Source organism: Mastigoproctus giganteus, chromosome 11, assembly GCF_048544385.1.
Source record: "Mastigoproctus giganteus isolate SK-2022 chromosome 11, ASM4854438v1, whole genome shotgun sequence".
Lineage (NCBI taxonomy): Eukaryota > Metazoa > Arthropoda > Arachnida > Uropygi > Thelyphonidae > Mastigoproctus > Mastigoproctus giganteus.
In genome coordinates, this window is record NC_143585.1 from 137,549,905 (window position 1) to 137,569,447 (window position 19,543).

At 37.3% G+C, this 19,543-nt stretch overlaps 1 protein-coding gene across 1 annotated transcript in view; it reads left to right on the forward strand.

Annotated features, from left to right (window-relative positions):
- LOC150078461 (uncharacterized) overlaps nucleotides 1-19,543 on the forward strand; it is a 285,117-nt gene that overhangs the window by 176,100 nt on the left and 89,474 nt on the right. The window contains exon 8 of the mRNA XM_090384573.1: nucleotides 298-1,757. Within this exon, the coding sequence (XP_090240699.1) occupies nucleotides 298-1,757 (1,460 nt within the window). The remainder of the gene's footprint in view (nucleotides 1-297; nucleotides 1,758-19,543) is intronic.

The window sequence follows — 19,543 nt, forward strand, 5'->3', positions numbered from 1 at the left end:
GTGTTTTTCTAGACGTAATCCTTCAGATTCTCAATTTTTTTCTTCTTAGCTTGATGAGGTCTGTCAAGCCCTTCCTCCTCCTTTCCGAGCTATGATTAGTCTATTATTATTATTATATTGTCTGAGAATTTTTTAATCATATAGTTTTTTGTATTGAATTTGTATAATACTTTTCATTCATGTTGTTAATGTACAAAACCAGCCTCTGAATGATAATTATTTAATACTCTTATTTATAAAAAGTATAAGAGAGAAAAAGCAGTAGTAGTACAAGAAATAAATATCTTTCCTTTCTAGGAGGAAAAAACTTCAAAATCATCGGTCGCCATCTAACGGACGGGTGCCGAACTATGCCAATTGGGTAGAGAACAGAACTACGAGGTTACGTCGAAGCCGCGCCCTGGGTGAAACCAAACCAAACACCACCTACGCCATTCGTGGAGATATTAATGATGAAGACGATAGGGATTATCCACAAAGACGGATTGGGACTCGCCTAAGACAGAGTAATCATACTTTACCATCTCGTTTACCTGTTCATATGAGAACCCAGCAGTCACATGTAGAATCCGGATTTGATACGAGCGACCAGACAAAATATAAAAGGGATCAGAAGGGGATTTACTCAGTTCACAGTAGACGACAAGGAAGAGGTGGTGTCGGTTACGATGTCCAGGTCGAACAAGATTCGAACGGGGTTGTGATCGAGAACACTACTGTGACGTTGCTGGACGAAGACGGAAAACCCATTGAAGACGAAAACATTAGCGACCTCATTGAGTACGTAGATAGCGGTATGGCGAGGGAAGAGGAAGACGAACCAGAAATTGTACACCTCCACATCCTCTCCGTGGAAGGAGAAGATGCAAGAGGTGAGGAAGTCCAGTATATCGACGAGTCATCTAATGTAACACCTGAAACGTTACTAGATAACGATGCGCTTGTGAGGTCATCCGTCACCGACGAGTTAGCCAAAGTTGAAGAAGTGGAACAGGAAAGTGACGAACAGGATGTAGAGAAAAACAGAGACACTTTAAACTCGCAAGACAGTTCACTCACCGTAAATGGCTTCCAAGAGGATAGAGAAACTGGTGAAGGGAGTAATTCTTCTCTAAGAGATGAGTTACACAGCTCTTCAGAACTCCAGTATAAAGCTTCCGACGAATCTCGTGAGACTACGGGAGAAAAGAATGAACAGCTAGTGGAAGCTGAAAAAACAGCTTCTAGTGTCAGTGAAGAAGACAGGACTAATACTGCTGAAGATCAGATGACGCCACCTAGCGCAAACCCAGAACAAGAGGAAGAGCTGGGTGAGAACAGAAATGAAAGTAATTCTAAGTCAAATATAGGTGACGAAGACAATGACGCCTCCCGGAATGAAGGTGAAAAGCTGACCATTGAGGTGGAAGTGAAAGAATTAGATGCGGCTACACCCTTAGATCCTGTTGGCGAACTGAACGAGGTTTTAGCAAGCAATGAATCCGATGAGTTCGAATACCTGTCTTCAGTGTATGGGAAGAGGAACTGGGGAAATATGAATAGGAGTAGAAGGTACGAACCACGTGGGATGTACCTCAGAAGGAAGGCTAATTTAACTAGCATGAGGAGAGCAAGGTCCGATGGTTGGGGTCTCGCTGGGGATGTTCGTTCAGTATCACAGGTTCAACCTGTAACGCCAGCAGTATTCGCAGAAACAGGCAAGTGGTCCGTTTCAACAGTGGATTTAAGAGAAAATCACTGGGAATACATCGCAGAAAGTAAGTAGACTTACTGTTTTATGTTAAAAATTTACTAAATTTATTTGTATTGAGTTAAGATGACAAAAATAATCGAACGTTGCAAGAAAAAAAAAAATGCTGAAACTGATCTTTGGTCTAATTTATTCCCATAGATATATTAGCACAAATATATTGGATAGATAATTGCAAACTAATGGGTTTATCTTGCAATATACGTTGAACATATTGAATACAACATATATTTCACATTTCTGCTGCGATTAATATAATAATAGACATATGTATAGGGCGGCACCTGGAACGTCTGTTTAACTCCGCCTCATTTCGCTGTGAAGAACAGAATCAACTGTAAAATGGCCAGAAATGTGATTGGTGTAGGTTTATGTGAGTAGTATGTATATTCTGTTGTTATGTTCTGACCGCTTGGCTACCCAGAAGCATCAGTCACCTGGAGAGACGATTCTGGGTACTCGTCCACACCACGGGAAGGTGGGTAAGTTCCAGTAGAGCACTTCCTCTCTCAAAATAGACTCTGACCCACCTAGGGTTGCCAAAAGGTGGCCAGGATCCTCTGGGGCTCATTCTAGAGGAAAAGAAAGAAAAAACAAAAAAAAAAAAAAAAGTGGTGCTGGTTATGAAAGAAAAAAGGATAAAATAAAATAATAAAAATGAAAATAAAAAATAAATAAATGAAAATAAAAGTCCGTAGTGCTGGTTAGAAAAAAAAAAAAAAAAAAACATTGGTGCTAGTTAGGATAAAGAGAAAAAAAAAGAATGGTGCTGATTAACAAAAAAATAATAATAAAATTAAATTAAATTAATAAAAAAAAAAAAAAGAGATAGTGGTGCTGGTTAACAAAAAAAAAAAAAAAAGAAGAAGAAAAGTAGTCTTCAATAAGTACTCTTATTTTCACATCCATGATAAGTCAGAAGTCGAACTGGTGTCCTTAAGGATCAGTGCAATGACAATTTTTGCCTACACGACCCATAAGAAAATATAGCTAATTTTAGTGCAGTTATACTTAATTCATTAGCAGACCAACACTACACAGAAATCTCTCAGTGTCCTCTGAAAGTACATACGTGTATTTTGTCATCCAGGATAGCAGAGAAGCAAACTGTTGGCCCACTCACACAGGTGTATATGATGGACTATTTTGGTTCGCTAATTTGGCGTTGATTTTCTCTTTCTGCCAGCAAAGACCTCGGAGGCAAAGTTCTGAAGAGATGGTTTTTATTCTGCAGAAGCAATTCCTCCCGCCCTGGAGAGAGAGAGAGAGAGATCTGGAACGTTGCTTCGAAGCTTCACCCTAAGATCGTCGTAGATTGCAAAGTTGAAGAGTAGGTAAATCCAATCTCTTCTGTATTCCCGCAGCGGCAGAGATCGGTGTGATGCAAGCCTAACTGATAGTTTTTGATTGAGAGAGCCATGTCCAATTACCAGAAAGGAAGTTTCCATAGTTAAGGAACACCAGGGTTTAACCAATTTAGAGAGTAAGACGGTCCAAGTGGGGTGGTGTCCCATCTGGTCTGCCAGATTCTAATTAGCTGGTTGCAGCATCTAGATTTCTCCTTTTTAGGATCTTCATTTAAGTTTAGCAGGATACCAAGTAATTCTTAAGGTATTTGTTTTTTGTATCGAAAGCAGAGGCCACGATAGATGACAAATAGATCCAAAGGAAGGGACCCCGCAATAACTCGCATTACAGCGTTGGAAACTGTTCTACAGATTCTGAGAATAGATAGGAGAATGCTCCGCTGGATGGAATTCAGTTTTAACTTCAATTTGGAATTGGTGGCCAGGTGAAACAAGCTCCTGCCGCATAGGTGACTATGGCAGGAAAACAGTATTATAGTAGAGAAAGAATGATTTTTAGAGAGACTCCACTGCCCTTGGATAATCTAATAATTGACCCTGTGAATTTTTTGATTTTAGTACTCATGTGAATCAGATGAGGATAGAAGGAAGCTTATGGCCAATAATAACCCCAGGGTAATAACCTCTGGATGGCTATAGGGAGCCGCTTGCCAAAAATTTTGACTTGGAGAGGCCGACTGAGATCCAACTTGAATTTAAAAAGCATCATTTTTGTTTTCGCTGGATTAATTTTAAGTTTGTTAGCCAATGATCAGATGGATGAGAACTGCCTGAGATCACAATTGTCAAGTCATCGGCGAAAGCAAAAATTTTGCAATTCTGGAAAGAGCGGCCCAGCCAGTCTTGAAGCACAAAAATAAACAAATCATCTTAACTAAAAGAAGCTCTTCAATTTTCGTAAGCGCAGTGAAACAGTCTTGCTATAATGTCCTGTATGTGCATCCGCCATATTGCCCATTCATTCGTTAATTAAGCTCATTTCGGCAAAGCAAATGTAAGCTGCAATATACAGCTCCAGCATATGGAATATGTACGAAAAAATAATAATAAAATAAATAAATAATAATTATTATCGGATTTCTCTTGGTTCGATTTTAATGACATTCTAGAAAGCCCAAAAAATCTTCTTAAAGAGACAAATATAAAATTTTATATAAATCCTCCACTGGAAATCGAGTTGTTACATGCAGACGAATGTGCAGAAGACAATACGCATATTCAAACACTCCTAAAAAAAAAAAAACACTGGTTTGAAGTGCCCCACCCTTCATCATTAAATTTACGAAATTCAATTTCAATAATTTTGAAATAAAAATTAATTCTGAAATAAAATAAAAAAAAAAAACTGATCAAAGGTCGCAGAAAGACTGATGAAATATGTAAATTATAACCCGATTTATGATCGAGATTTTTCTGATTGAAATATGAAAGGAAATTATGCGACCCAATCGTGAGATAGAAAAGAATAAATGCGAGCCATTGCTAGGAACAAACTTTTACTTTCTACTGCTGCTTTTTTCTCAGTAATCGTATTTCTCGGTATGGTAAGCAATCATTTGGTTTTTATGTTACTATTCCTATTAAAAAAAACACGATATCGCGTGGGTTTCCTCCCCACAAACTAACATCAATTTAAAAATTAGAAAAATAAATAAATAAATAAAATAAAATAATAAATAAATAAAAGAATCTACATTTATTTATGTAAAGTTCGTAATTTACGTAATTCGTAAAGCTTTTGCAAAGCTGTCAGAAGATGGCGCCACATACAAAGCCCCATTCGAATGGACTTTACTGTGTTTGCAACAAGCCTACTAGAAAAATCAATACTTAGCACAAAAGCTGTTATATAAACTGTACTTCAGTAATAACAGGGGGAGGGAATAAATTATTTGGTTACAGCACGAAAGAAATGTATTAGCTCAGATGTCAAAGCTAACTTACATGTCATTGTGCGATAGTGCCTAATCTCATAATAGCAGCGCATAGTTCACTAAACCTATATGAAAACTGCACATCGCTCTACTTTAAAGGAATATTCTCTTTTTTTTTTTTTTTGTAGGTTTCCAATATAATTTCTAAAGCAAATGATTTTTTAAAAATTTTGCTGGTATAGAGATCGCGCATTCCTGTTCAGTGTATAACTTGTACATACTCAAAAAAAAAAAAAAAAAAAGGCATATGTATGCCTTTGAGTGATGACATTATTATGATTATTATTATTATTATTTAGATACATGGTGCAAGGAAGCCTGAGGGGCTTATGCTGCACCAGCCAAAAAAGAAAAATTCTGAGTTATCCTGAGAGAGAGAGAGAGAGAGAGAGAGAGAGAGAGAGTGTGTCAGAAGTAGAAGGGAATCACCAAGAAAGAGAAAAACGATGATATCCAGCTTGGGTGTTGGGACCTTGGGTGTGCCAAGCCCATACTCACCAGATGTGAGCCCCTGATACGTCTGTTGGGCATATTAGTGCTACTCCAAATCGGTGTTTCCAGTTTGATACTCCTTTTTTTTTTAGCTATATTTAACTATCGAATTCATTGTGGAGACAATTTTGGCGACACAATTTTTTTACCTTTAGTTTGGTATCACATTGGTACTGTTTTCACTGCATATCTTGATATAACTATTTATATTTTAATCAATCCTTGATTAAGGTATTTAATAAAAGTTTACATTATCTACCTAACGTGCTTCATCTTTGTAGGTTGGTTAGCTGATTTTAAATAGCCTGGGTTTTACGTTTTTTGATTGAAACAAAGGAAGACAACTACTGTTGCATCAGCATAAACTTTAATATATAAAATAATAATAAATAAATAAAAGGGTGGGAAGTCGAATAATTAACAAAATATATACGAGTAGGTTGAATTATTTCTGGCACTTGTACAGTATGTCGGCGTCAGAAAAAGTTTTTAAGCACTAACTTTATTCCACTTTCATTGCCAGAAATTATGACTCAATTTTTAGTGTGACAAGAACCTTATTTACCGGTTCATTCAATCTGTGCGTGTAGGAGAGTGGTATTGTCACCGCCCCCCCCACTGGGTGGAAAAGGCCCACGAATCCCGTCGATGACGCGAGGAACTTTAATGGGCTTTTTTCACTCCGTGGCTGAGTTAGTCGGTCTCAGGCGTAGATAACAAGGTTTTTTCACCCAGAAACTGGAGATTTTTCGTCCAGAAAACAGATAAATCGACCATAGAACACACGCACAGCAGATAAATTTAATTATTCGGGTGGCCTAAAAAAAATAATAATAATAAAACAAAATACTTTACCGGTTCATTAGCATTACTTTAGAGCAGGTAAGTAGGGGTGTTACTGAGTTTCTCATGACATCGATTCCGTGAGGATGAACATTTATTCGTCCAATTACATCAAAATATATGCGAGTTAGCATATATATGCAAAAGCGCCTATTGTTTTCACCACGTCCGTCCGTCCATATGCATGTAATAACTTGACTTGCAATGGACGGATCGTCATAAGATTTTATATTTGGATTTTTTAGAAAGATTTGTCGAGCCATCCCATATTTAATTAAAATCAGACCATTCCGACAATTATTATTATATACATATCTTTTTTTTTTTTTTTTTTTCATACATATCACGTGATCATATTCCTCGATCACAGCTGAAGCACTGGATATTATGTTGCAGCTGTGCGCTGACTAGATTAATCAATGGGCAAAATGGCAGAAGCGTATAAACAAAATAAATAATCTTTATTCCCATCAACAGCGAATTGCCAAGGGTTCAACAAAGCAAATGGATATTTCATATACAAAATGGTATTCATAACAGTCTGTCAAATTCTGTATAAAAAAAAGAATTTGTCATATTAGGGTTACCAAGAACAACCTTATCTACCCATGTGTATTATGGCCGTAAATGCATATGTTCTGATAGAAAAATCAGAGTTGCCAGGAGAGAAAAAAAAAAATGCTGTCCTTGCCTGAGCCCGGCTAACACAACTACGAAGTGAAAAATAAATAAATAAAATAAAAAAAAAATGAGTCCATAAAATTCCTCACGTCATTGACGAGAACCCATTCCTCCCACCCGGTGTGGAGGAGAACGTAATTATAATAAATAAATAAATAAATAAATAAAAAACACTACCCACCTCATCTGTCCATCCCGTCTAACAATTTTTCTACTGCTTCCTTAAATTTGTTCAAATTATTCACTTCAACAACACCAGGTCGAAGTTTAGTCACAATAAATTACTCTCTGGCTGAAAGAAACTTTTTACAAGCCTACAAAAACCCTTTTACATTTTAAATTGTATCATCCGAGAAAAAGGATGCCATAAAAATTTAGTTACTCAATCCATTAAATACTTCAAAATCAGCAGGTCTCCTCGCAGGTACCTAGTTTCTAAGCACTGCAACTTGCAGAATTGAAATCTTTCTGGTAAGAGTACCCTTTTGTGTCCTTGATTAACATTGTCAACAGATTCAAATTTTTCTTAAAATGAAATCTATCTACTGCTTTATACGATTGGATAATCACCTTGTCACTACTGCTAAAGTTCCTGTAAATACTTCATGTACTATCCTAGCAGCATATTTGCACTGCTCAGAGAAATTTGTTGGATTGTACAATTACTCCAAGATTTATTTTGGTTTTTTTTTTTTTTTTCCTGGGATTATTACTGCCCATACGCAGCCCGTATTGCTTTATTAGTGTTAAACTTCAGTTGCCTTCACAGCCCATCTTATTTTTTCTAATCTTGCTACAGTAATATGCCTTGTTTCCTATCAGTGACCACCCTGTTAACCCTTGTTTCATCTGAAAATTTAGAAAATAAGTTTTATATGCCTTCATCAATATCATAAATAAATATTGAAAACAGTAAGGAACTGTTCCCAGCACTGAACCCTGAGGGACTCAAATAATTATAGTAGTCCAAGAAGAGCAGTACATACAGCAACTCTAGTCTTTTCCCACTGATTATCTCTTTACCTAGATCAGCAAGATGATCCTGTAATACTTCTTTAACCACGCGCTCCATTATTTTCCTTTATTACCGATCTATACACTTGAACGGAGGTCAAGCTTACAGTCGGTAGTTACTCACTTCGCCCTTTCATTAAATATCCCACCCCTTTGGGAATAAGAGAGGCATCTGCACATCTCCAATCCATGCTTACCTCTTTTGCTGCCTCTTTTAATATAACTGGAACCATCGACAATGTCTTCTTTACTTTTGACTCCCACAGTTTCTCTCCCAAAGTATCTAAGTTATTACAGTCATTTGGCTCCCAGTTGGTATACTTCTGGTATTCCCATCCCCAAAAACTTCTTCACGCGAGAATGTAGATGCAATATAGTTAATTTGTCACCAAATGAACAGGATCAACAGTTATGCCATTTATATTTGGGCCAATGTTCTTCATCCCTTTCCTTTATTGTGTCTCGCCAGGAATAAGTCCAGTATACTTTTACAACTTTTCAATAAATGTTTAGATGCTGGAACTTTCCCGGATCTGTGGAAGACTGCCCTTATCAAGCTAAAGGGCTTTTTTCACTCCGTGGCTGAGTTAGTCGGTCTCAGGCGTAGATAACAAGGTTTTTCCCCAGAAATTCGGGGTTTTTCGTCCGGCAAAACAGGCAAATCGACCAGAGAATACATGCAATTTACAGACAAAATAAATATATGGGTATATGGAATCATTTACGGGTGATCGTAGTATCATAACTTGTGTTTTTGTTTTTTTTGTGTTTTTTTTTTTTTTTTTGCCCTTATCAAGCTGATTAGGAAACCAGACAAGTCCCCTCAGGAACCGAGGTGTTATCGGCATATAGTCTTATTGGTCAACCTTAGTAAGCTACTAGAACGTTTAATTGCCCTGCGATTAAACAACTTGTTATTGGAGCGGGGACTAATCACGCCTAATCAATACGGATTCACTCCTGGACGGTCCTGCGAGGACGCCCTTGCTGACTTCATTTCTTCTGTTGAACACTCCAGTTTCGAGTATACTCTTGCTATCTTTATTGACTTCGAGGGTGCTTTTGATTCCCTTTGGTGGGAAAGTGCCCTCGAACGTTTACGTCATTCCGAATGTTCCCAACAGCTTTATCTTCTAATTAAGGGCTATTTTTTTTAACAGATTTATTACCGTCAGATTTAAGTACAGACAAATTTTGCGTCAGATCTTTCGAGGGTGTCCTCAAGGCTCCATTTTGGGACCACTTTTCTGGAACTTTGTTTTGCAAGGTTGGGTTACCCGAACCTTTGACAACGTGAAGAACATCGCATATGCAGATGATTTGACAGTCCTTGTTAGTGGCAATTCAAGATCGTCAATTGAAGTTTTATCTGATCTTCAACAATAGACAGTTAAAAATAAGTTAAAAATTAGTCCTACCAAGACAAAAATGGTCATTGGTTCTAAATTGGACGTTCGTCGACCACCAAGAATTAAAATAAACAATAGACAAATACCTCTAGTAACGGAAATTAAACATTTTGGAATAACTATTGACAGCAGGTTAAATTTTCTCCTTCATTTGTCTAATCTGCGAATTAAGATTAGAAATTTCACCGGCGCTCTTAATCAGTTTTTAGAACCGAGTGGGGTCTTTATAGAAGAAATTTAAGAATTTAGTATAACTCTGTATTTCTCCCTATGGTTGCCTATGCTGCTGGCGATTGGTTCTATAGGGTGCGGCCTGTAAAATTTCAATCAAAACTTATGTCAATCCAGCGTACAATGTTACTTTGCATTTTGAAGATTTGTCGAACGGTTTCAACACCTGCTTTGCAGGTTATAGCTGGGACGTTACCACTCGATCTCTTTGTAATTTTCAGAGGCTTAGGTTATCACCTGAAATGTCAGATTCCCACTCAGATCCTTGGAATTTCTATTAACACTCAAGTCGCTGTTAAAGCTGAACGACAAAGAATTCGGCAAGCGTTGATCAATTTGTGACAGAGTAGGTGGGATAGCACAACACTGGGCAGTGTAACATGTAAGTTTTTTTCCTTAAGTTGACACTCTTATGGATAAAAAAGCTATAGTCTGGTTTAGTCTTGACTTGTTTACCTACTATTTGTTATCAGGACATGGATCATTAAATCAAAAATTGTTTAAATTTCGTTTGTCTCTTACGGAACTCTGTCATTGCGGCGGTGTGGAAGATTGGCAGCACGTGTTGTACTCTTGTCCCTCATACAATGAATTTCGAGTAACTCTGCAGAATGCAATTCCCAACTTTTAATTTTTTTTTTTTAGGTCCTAGCCACCGAAATCTCAGGAAACTAGGTGGCAGGACCTGCCAGAGTGAATTTAGAATACTGGGTACCTGGTCTGCCTCCACGGGGCGAAAGTGGAGCAACGTCGGGTCTCAGCAGAGGTCCGGCGGCTAAATGGCCAGAGGGACAACGGTACAAAGCACCACACTTAAACATTATCCGCACACTTTTAAATCTCTGGCCTTTACAGCGTACTGTATCACCTGACAATGTAAACTACGCGGAGGTGGGGGAAACCCCTGGTGCCGTTTGATCCCAAACATCATGATTGGAAACTAATTTTGTATCAAATGCCACCAGCTTCAGGATTTTGCTAAGGCAGCCTTCAATAAAAGGCTAGGAATTCTTTCTGCAATTACTGCACCTGCGAATGTCTTAAATTCAACTCAAGATTCTTCACCTTCACTACAATGACGTCCATTTTCTCAACAAGATCTACAATTTTGGATTTGTGCTGTGTGTGTGTGTGTGTGTGTGTGTGTGTGTGTGTGTGTGTGTGTGTGTGTGTGTGTGTGTGTGTGTGTGTGTGTGTGTGTGTTTTTCTTTTAACTGTCTTATAACTTAACGATGAAAATTCCTGTGCTCCTGAAATTGCTCGGCCGGCTGTTACCTGACTGTGACTTTGCTACTGATCATTACAGGACTTATTGGATGTTACATTTAATCTAAGCTATTTATAAGATTTGCGCCTGCTTCTGTGCTAAAATGCTTGTGTAAAGTTTTGTCGGTTAGTGGTACTGACCTAGGTTTTTTTTTGGTTGGGGTTTGTTTGTTTGAGAATTTTTTAGGCGCATGGCCATAGTGAGCCATTTGGTTGGGGATTATTATCCTTAAATATTTTATTTGATCTTGTATATAGCCTTTAATATTTGATATTTATGTTAATTTTTAAAATTTAACGACATTACTTGCTTTGTTTATTCTGATAACCTCACAGTATCATTTGTTTACCTCAATATGTTGAGGTTAATCTTGTGTACAGTTTTTAATTTTTGTATAGTTGTTAAGATACTTTTTTTTTTAACAATTTTTGGTTAGAATCTTTGGCTCGAACTTTGTTGGGCTCTTGGCGTCCCTCTCTTCTGCTGCTGCTGCTGGCTGGTAGCCCCTGGTCTACCTTCCCGTGGTGGTAGTGGCGCGTTTCCGAACTGCTGATTCCGGTTAGCCAAACAGCTAGTTCATTTCTGGCCATTTCTACAGAGTCCTGTATCTTAAAAGTGAAACGAGGAGATGAACTAACGTTCCAGGTGCCGCCCTACACAAATACATCCCTTTCCTTCTAGGGTTAACATAAAAAAATCCTTACTACTTTTCATTGCGCTAGTCGATTTCTGAAAATGTGTCTTACCTTGCCAAACCTCCTTAGTAACCTGAGTGCATAGTAGTTTATACCATTCAGCCCTAAATCTTGAACTGTATCTCTTAGTTGGTATAAAAAGCCTAGTAACTTTTACGATGAAAGCATTTAAAAACTGTCTAAAAACCCTGCCTTTACGAAAGAAAATCGCTTCCCCTTACCCTTGACAGCAGTCATATCTTTAAGTAAATCGCACATTATTATATTATGATCACTGCACCTAGCGGTTCCTTTATCTGGAGATTCTTAATGCATAAAGAGTCACTGCTGATAATCAGATCAAGAGTATGGCTTTCTCTTGTTGCCTTTCTAACATGCTTTTGGAGAAGAGTCATCCAATAAATCCACAAAAAGTCTTTCTAGTGTGTGTATGAGTGACCAAACCACAAGTTCCAGTCAATATACAGAAAGTCAAAAGTCACCAATTATTAGATATTCTGATCTGTTTGTTTGTTATTAGGAGCATTAGCAACTAAGGCCATATTGCTCCGGGATATGCGGTGGTCATTCCCTTGCCCTTTCCGCATCCTCTGTATTTGGTGGTGACGGGCTCGAACCCCGGTATAATCAAGAAGCGTGTGCTATGCACTGCTGCTCCTTCCTACCTGGCTACGGAGGAGCCTCTCTTTCTCTCTATATATATATCATCTCAGTGCACTGTCTTAGATTCTATGTACAGTATTTCTTAACCAAGAAGATTTTTTGCTTGTACGCATTGCTCTCATTATATTCAAATTCCGCATTTCTTATGTCTGAATGGCAGCGTACTTCCAATATCCGTATTACTCCTATGTCCAGAGTCGTTGACTTAACCGTACTTCAAATTCTTCAGATTTGTTCACCATTTTCCTAACATTAGCGTAAAGCAAGTATACATGTACCTGTTTTTGCTTTCAGTAACCTTAACACAACTCAAGTATTTATTTGTTCTATGAAGACTGGTCTTGCAATCTCCGACTTGGATTTTCAGGCTGATGTATACAGTGCCACAAAAGAATAATGAGACTGAATTAAAAAAAAAAAAAAAAAAAATATATATATATATAACGCGAGTATCGCTTCGGCATAGAAATCTAGAGAAGCATATATGCGTAAACTTGGCAGTTCCGTCTACCCATGTACGGAAGTTCTTTGCGCATCGTGTCTGACTTCACCGTCAGAAATCAAATATTTTAACAATAGATCAACATCCTACTTTACGTAAAGCTAGGGGAAAAATGCCACCGAAACACACAAAATGTTACAAACATCTAATGACGGTGAGGCTTTGTCCAGCACAAACATTTCAAGGGTTTAAGCATTTTGAAAAAGGTAGAGAGCATGTGGCAAACGATCCTCGAAGTGGATGATCGAAAACGATTGCAGCCTCGAATTCGTGATCAAAGTGCGCAGATTACTAGCAAGTGACCGCCGATTAACACTGAGAATGCTAGAAAGCTAAATATGAATAAGGAATCGGTAAAATACATAATTATCAGACTTGGGAAAAAGAAAAATTCTGAACGAAGTTCATTTAACACCGTTTGCGTGATGAGGAAAAACTCAGAAGACTGATGCTCAAGATTTTGTTCAAACGCTTGATAACAAAAAAATGATGTTTTAAAAAGGAAATCTGTTTTCCTAAACACAATTTTTTTAGGCTTCATCAGAATTTTTCTCTTGTTTCCCAAGTTCATATTGAAAGGACCCCAATTTGACAGTGTTTATGACATTCAGAACAATGTAGCATCTCAACTATCATTACAGCAGACAAATTTTTGAAGTCTTTCCAAAGTTTGTAGGAACACTGTAACAACTGTGTGCGGTCCCCTGAGGTCTAATTTGGGAGAGACGAATAATAAAATATTTTCCTTATTTGAATTCAGTGTCTTTTTGCCGCACTGTGTATGTCCCAACAGAAGCAGTGCAAGGATCACTTTCCCGCTCTACCTCTCTACTGAAACTGGTAAGATCCTACGTTGGATTGCAGGCTGGCTAAAAGAGAGAGAGAGAGAGAGAGAGAGAGAGAGAGAGAGAGAGAGAGCTCATAAATGGTCAATCTTCTGGTAGACCACTATAACAAGGGGTCCATCAGAGATCCATACTTGATTCCCTTCTGTTTTTAATTTTCACTAATGATATTGACAAAGATACCCAAGAGAAGCTGTCAAAAGTTTGATGATGACGATTTAGATGGTGGAAAGGGTGGTTAACAATCGAGCCAAATCATGTTACTGCAAAAAAAAAAAATTGGATCGGTTGAATGTATGGTCCGGAAAAATGACAACTTAAGTTTATTGCTTCTAAATATAAGACAAGTATTTGGAGAACAGAAATCCTGAAGTCAAGTATAAGCTAAGGGGGAGAGAAGAACACGTGAAGAACGGCTAAGAAAAGAAGGTGCTTTAAAAAGGAATGCAAAGTCTTACAAGTATATGTTTAGGAGGGAATCTAATTGAGGTATATAAGATCAAGGAATTGAATAAAATGAATGAGGAAGGCCTGTTTTCCCCTTCTAAGTAAGAAAGGAATCAAGAGGTACAAATATAAAATCTCAGAGAATAGCAGACGATTGACTCTCATTAAGTTCACCTATAGGCTATGGATTATCAAACAATGGAGTAAACTGCCTTCCATCAAGCTCTGGAAGCAATGAGTCTGGCTAAATTCAAAGCATAATTTTATGATTAAATTTTAGGAATGGGAACAGCATGAATATTCTGTTTTATTATTACCATTTTTCTTCGCCTTATGGTTTTTTCCCCCCATCTCGCGACGGGTACTGGTAACAGATACTTGGGTTGGTTATGTCCAGTTACTATTGATTTTTTAAGGAGTTCTTATGTGCTCTAATATAATAACTAGATCGTATGTATAGCTTAGTTTAATTTTCAGCACTCACCTCAGTAACCTCATAGAAAGTGCACCTCATTAGGTGCACTTTCCTTTCTTAGAAAAATTTTTATAGCCCATAACTTAGTTTTAAACCCATAATCCCTGTAAGTTATTAGAATCCTATAACCACTATGTACGTGGTAAAACTCTCCACCAGCTAAGCGGATTACTATGAAGTGAGTGCTGAAAATTAAGCTAAGCTATACATACGATCTAGTCCAGTTACTATTATTGGTCGAGGAACTCTGACTATCTTACAGGTGTCAAGGATGCAGCTATTGATTATCTCGTCTTGGACAGCGAGCATGAATGCTTCGACCTCGGGGAAGAGCCTCCCGCTTGTGAACCATTTGATTATTATTAGAAAAGGTTCGCTTCCTTGAATAATTTGGTCTTATTTCAATTTACCCTTACTGATTGGAGCAAGTAGGAGAGAAACCCACCAAGGGGGAGGGGGTTAAACAAACTAGCTGATTATATATTAGCCTTCTCCATTCTATGGCTATCTTTTTATAAAAAAAAAATGTATGAAAAGTTCTTTTTCAGTCACTTCTAATACAGATAGAAGGCTGAAAATTTGTACATATTCCTAATTCGCGTGACAATGCATTCTGTCAAAATTTGAGCTAAATATATCAAGCGGTGCACCGTGAAGCCATTGCATGTCATATATTGGCTACCTGGATTTATACCTGACCCGGATTTCAGATCTTTTCCCCACTTCTTATATGATTAGAAGGGTGTAATTTTGTAAACAATCATTTTTGATTATTTACAAAATTACACCCTTCATAACCATACTTTATTTATAAAAAAAAATGCATGAAAAATTCTATTCCTTTACCCCTGCAACATAAAATGCCTCATTTTAAAAAACGGTAAAGGACCTTATATTTTATCGGAATTGAGGTATATTTTTGAAAATTTTTTATATTATTATATTATTATTTATATTATTTATATTATTTTTTATAAGTTAAATTATTTAACTAACCCTTGACACCTTATTGATGCTTTATTAAATGATTTCATAAATAATAACAAACAGCTTTGCCGCTAGGCAATTATTAAGCTATTCAAAAGAAATTGTTGGTTATTTGCACTTTCGTCATGTGTGTTTCACACTATATTTCACCGAAATATACTTTAATGCACTATATTTTAACCGCGGGTATAATTAAGGAGTATAATGGAAATATTTGGCTATAATCAGAACTGTAATTTAAAGCAGTTAATAAAGAACTTTTTAACTGATTTTTCATTTCTCTTTTTCATTGTCTAATACTCGTATATTATTATTTTGATGATTTTAGGAATAATCACTAAGCCCCATGGTCTTACTATATTATCCCTAAATTATTCTTAGTGTCTTCGGTGGTTATCTTAATAATTTAAATATTAAGATAACTACCGTTCATGAACACATTTTGAAGCACAATATCACAATTATCAGGCAATTGAAAGGAAGTGCTTTAATACCTTACAAAACTGTCAAAGATTATTATTTATTTATTTAATACTCGTATAACTAAAAGGCAATATTCAATGATCGTCAGTATGGATTCCGTCAATGTCGCTCCACTGGTGATATTCTGGCTTATGTTACCCATTTATGGACTAATTCAATGGAAAGGTTCGGTGAAACACAAGTAGTTGCTCTTGACATCTCAAAGGCTTTCGATCTTGTTTGGCATAAAGGTCTTCTAAACAAGCTTCCATCTTATGGTTTGCAAATGTTTTTAGTAATTGGTTATCCAGTTTTCTCTCTGATCGCTCACTGAGGGTGATGGTAGATGGCTGTCTGTCTTCTAACTTCTCCACTAATGCCGGTGTCCCCCAAGGTTCAGTTCTTTCCCCCACTCTTTTCCTCTTGTATATTAATGACCTTCTTCCGTTGACTGGAAATCCTATCCATAGTTTTGCCGATGATAGCACATTGCATCCCACTTTCCAGTTTGAGAAATCTCGCCCTGCTCAATCAGCTTCAACTTCCCGAAAATCTGCTACCAATTCCTTAAATGCCGATCTTCAGGTACTTCTCCAGTGGGGCAAAGACAACTTAGTTGATTTCAACCCTTCTAAAACCCAGTCTTGTCTTACATCTCACAAAAAGGATTCTTCTGCTCGTATGCTTATCTTTGGTGACACTCCAATTTCTAGGCAAGATGATATATCTCTTTTGAGGTTTATCCTGACTTCTAATCTCTCTTGTCACAAGCACATTACAAATATTGCTTCCTCTGCATCTAAAAAACTTGGTTTCGCTCTCGGCGTTACTGTTCTTCCAAACAGCTGCTCACTCTGTATAAATCGCAAATCCGCCCTGCCATGGAATATTGTTCCCACATCTGGGGTGGTGCCCCCAAAACCTCTATGAGGCCTCTTGATTCCATTCAGAAGAGGGCAGTTAGGTTAATTAATGACTCATCTCTAACAGAGTCTCTCCACTCGCTTTCTCATAGACCTACTGTTTCTGCTGCATGCCTCTTCTACAGATACTTCCATGGGCACTGTTCTTCTCAATTGGCTTCTATAATTCCCGCTCTCTCTTTCAAAACAGTCCGAACACGTGCCGCCACCAGCCAACATCCATTTACTGTCCAGCTTCAAACCCACAGAACCAACTTTTCATCTTCTTCATTTATTCATTCAAAAAAAAATCTGCCGTTTTCTGGAACAACCTTCATTCATACGTATTTCCTGAAAATTAGTCTACAGAAGTTCAAGTCCAATGTCAAGAAATATCTTCTCTCGTCTTCTGAACCTCCAACCGAAGCACGGTACTAAGTACTATAGGTTCTAATACCTCTCGTGTTTGGAATTTACATAAAAAAAAAAAAAAAAAAAAAAAAAAAAAAAAAGATTCGTTTATTATATTTTAAACTAGTTTAGTTGATATTATCGACGCCAGGTGGAGCCACCGCGTACGGTACATTTTCTTACGATTCGCTTCTTTTTGCAAGACGAGCAGGAACGACCTTCGACAGTTTGCAGCCAGAATGCACTGTTAAATACATGTGGGAGAGTGTATTTCCTAAATTCCGCCTTCTTACCCCCCCCCCCCCCACCTTCCGATTGGTGAATTTTCCTTTCACGGCAAAACTGGATTCATTAGTGCAGCGGCGCACCCAGAAATTTGGGGGGGGGGGGGGTAAAGGGGAATGTTCGTACCTTCCACGATGGTACTTATACAAGACCGCCGTAGCCTAGTGGTCAGGCGCGCGGGTGCATAAGTACACGTTCCTTGGGTGACTGGGGTTCAAGCTCGTGACTGCTGAATACGGTGCTATTTCTTATATTCTGTCTATCTTGTGAACTCCTCTGACCGTTTGGTCGTCTCGGAGTATAAACAGAAAATTTATTTTATTTAAGTGTCAACATTTAATTTTTGAGAAAAAATTATATTCCTTTTGCTCGAATTTGTGCGTAGTTAAAGCAGTGTGGTGACATATGTTCGTGTTCCTATTAATTTCGATTTTAACGGCACCTGCAGTTGATTGCCTAAGGTTAAAATAAGAACTTAAGATTAACCGACTGAGGGCGTGGCAAAGTACGCGTTTTGTCCCGGAACCGATTTAACAGAATTTTGACAGATATATATACATATATAAATATAAAACTCGTGAAATTACCAAATATAGATTTCTGTTTTAGTTTGGATCAAGAATTTTAGAAGACCGGTTAATAAAAGGATAACAATTAAATGTTCAAAGATGTAACTTACACCTAATTAGACAGACTTAACATGTAGACGTAACTTAAGTCCCAGGTGGAATTTTCGCTCAAGAAAATCACATATTAATGAGTTAGTAATTCGAAATGTCGATAGGAATGAAACGAAAGTTAAATTATTCTTTGTCACATTCTTCCCTATCAGATATGGAGTTTGAATTAACGTTACATCACAGTTCACTATCCATCGTGTTTTCCCTCTCGTTTTTCCTATTAAACTAGTCATAGGCACATAAACTAGATGCTACATAACACACCGATGCTACATAATTCACAGTTGGAAGTTTTAAAAGTCACTGGAATCAGTGAAGGATCCTCGCCCACTGAAGCCTGAGTAAATTAGAACAAATACTGTTTCATTATGCTATTTCAGTTACTGCCGATCACCTGATTCCTATAAAAAGTCTGGATTCCACCTTGAGTAGAATGATTGATGTTAGAAACTCTAGGTAACTCATTGGAATGATTCTAGATTACATGTTGGCTTTTCATTTTCTTGAAAGGGCAGTGAAAAGCTAATACCTAATCTAGATCATTCCAATGTCCCGACATAATTATCTTTTATTTGTGTCTCAGGAGGAGTGGGTAGGAAGAATGCCCTCATCTCAAAAGTACTGCAGTGCATTGCTGTTATATATTTTGTATGTGTGTATATGTTACTGTAAAAACTCGAAACCTGGTAAATCCTAGGATTTACGAATTCACTTTGGCAAAAGCCCGAAATATAGCGAAATGTGTTGATATTTCCATCTTCAGTCGGTCAGATAATGGAAAAGATTCAGACTTTTGTAAAAGCGAATTGATAAATTCTAGGATTTACGAAACTTCTGACTTGACATATTGTAACCATATAATGATGAGTACAAGATTATTCAGTCCTGCTAAAATTAAGTAACTTTCATGAACATATTTTGAAGTACACAATATCACAAGTATCAGGCAATTGAAAGGATGCACCTTAATCACTGCTTTGTTCCAGCAGGTCACATGGCAGGTCATGTGTGTCTCATGCTCTGAACATTTTTTTAATTATTCTCAAAATATGCAAATACAAATAATCCAAAAAAAAAACAAAAAAAAAAAAAAAAACCGGTGACCTTATTTTATAAAATTATGGATAAATTTTTGAAATGAACCATTCTTATACCAGGTGGATAATGCAAAATTAGTTCATTAATTTAAGTGTTTTGACTT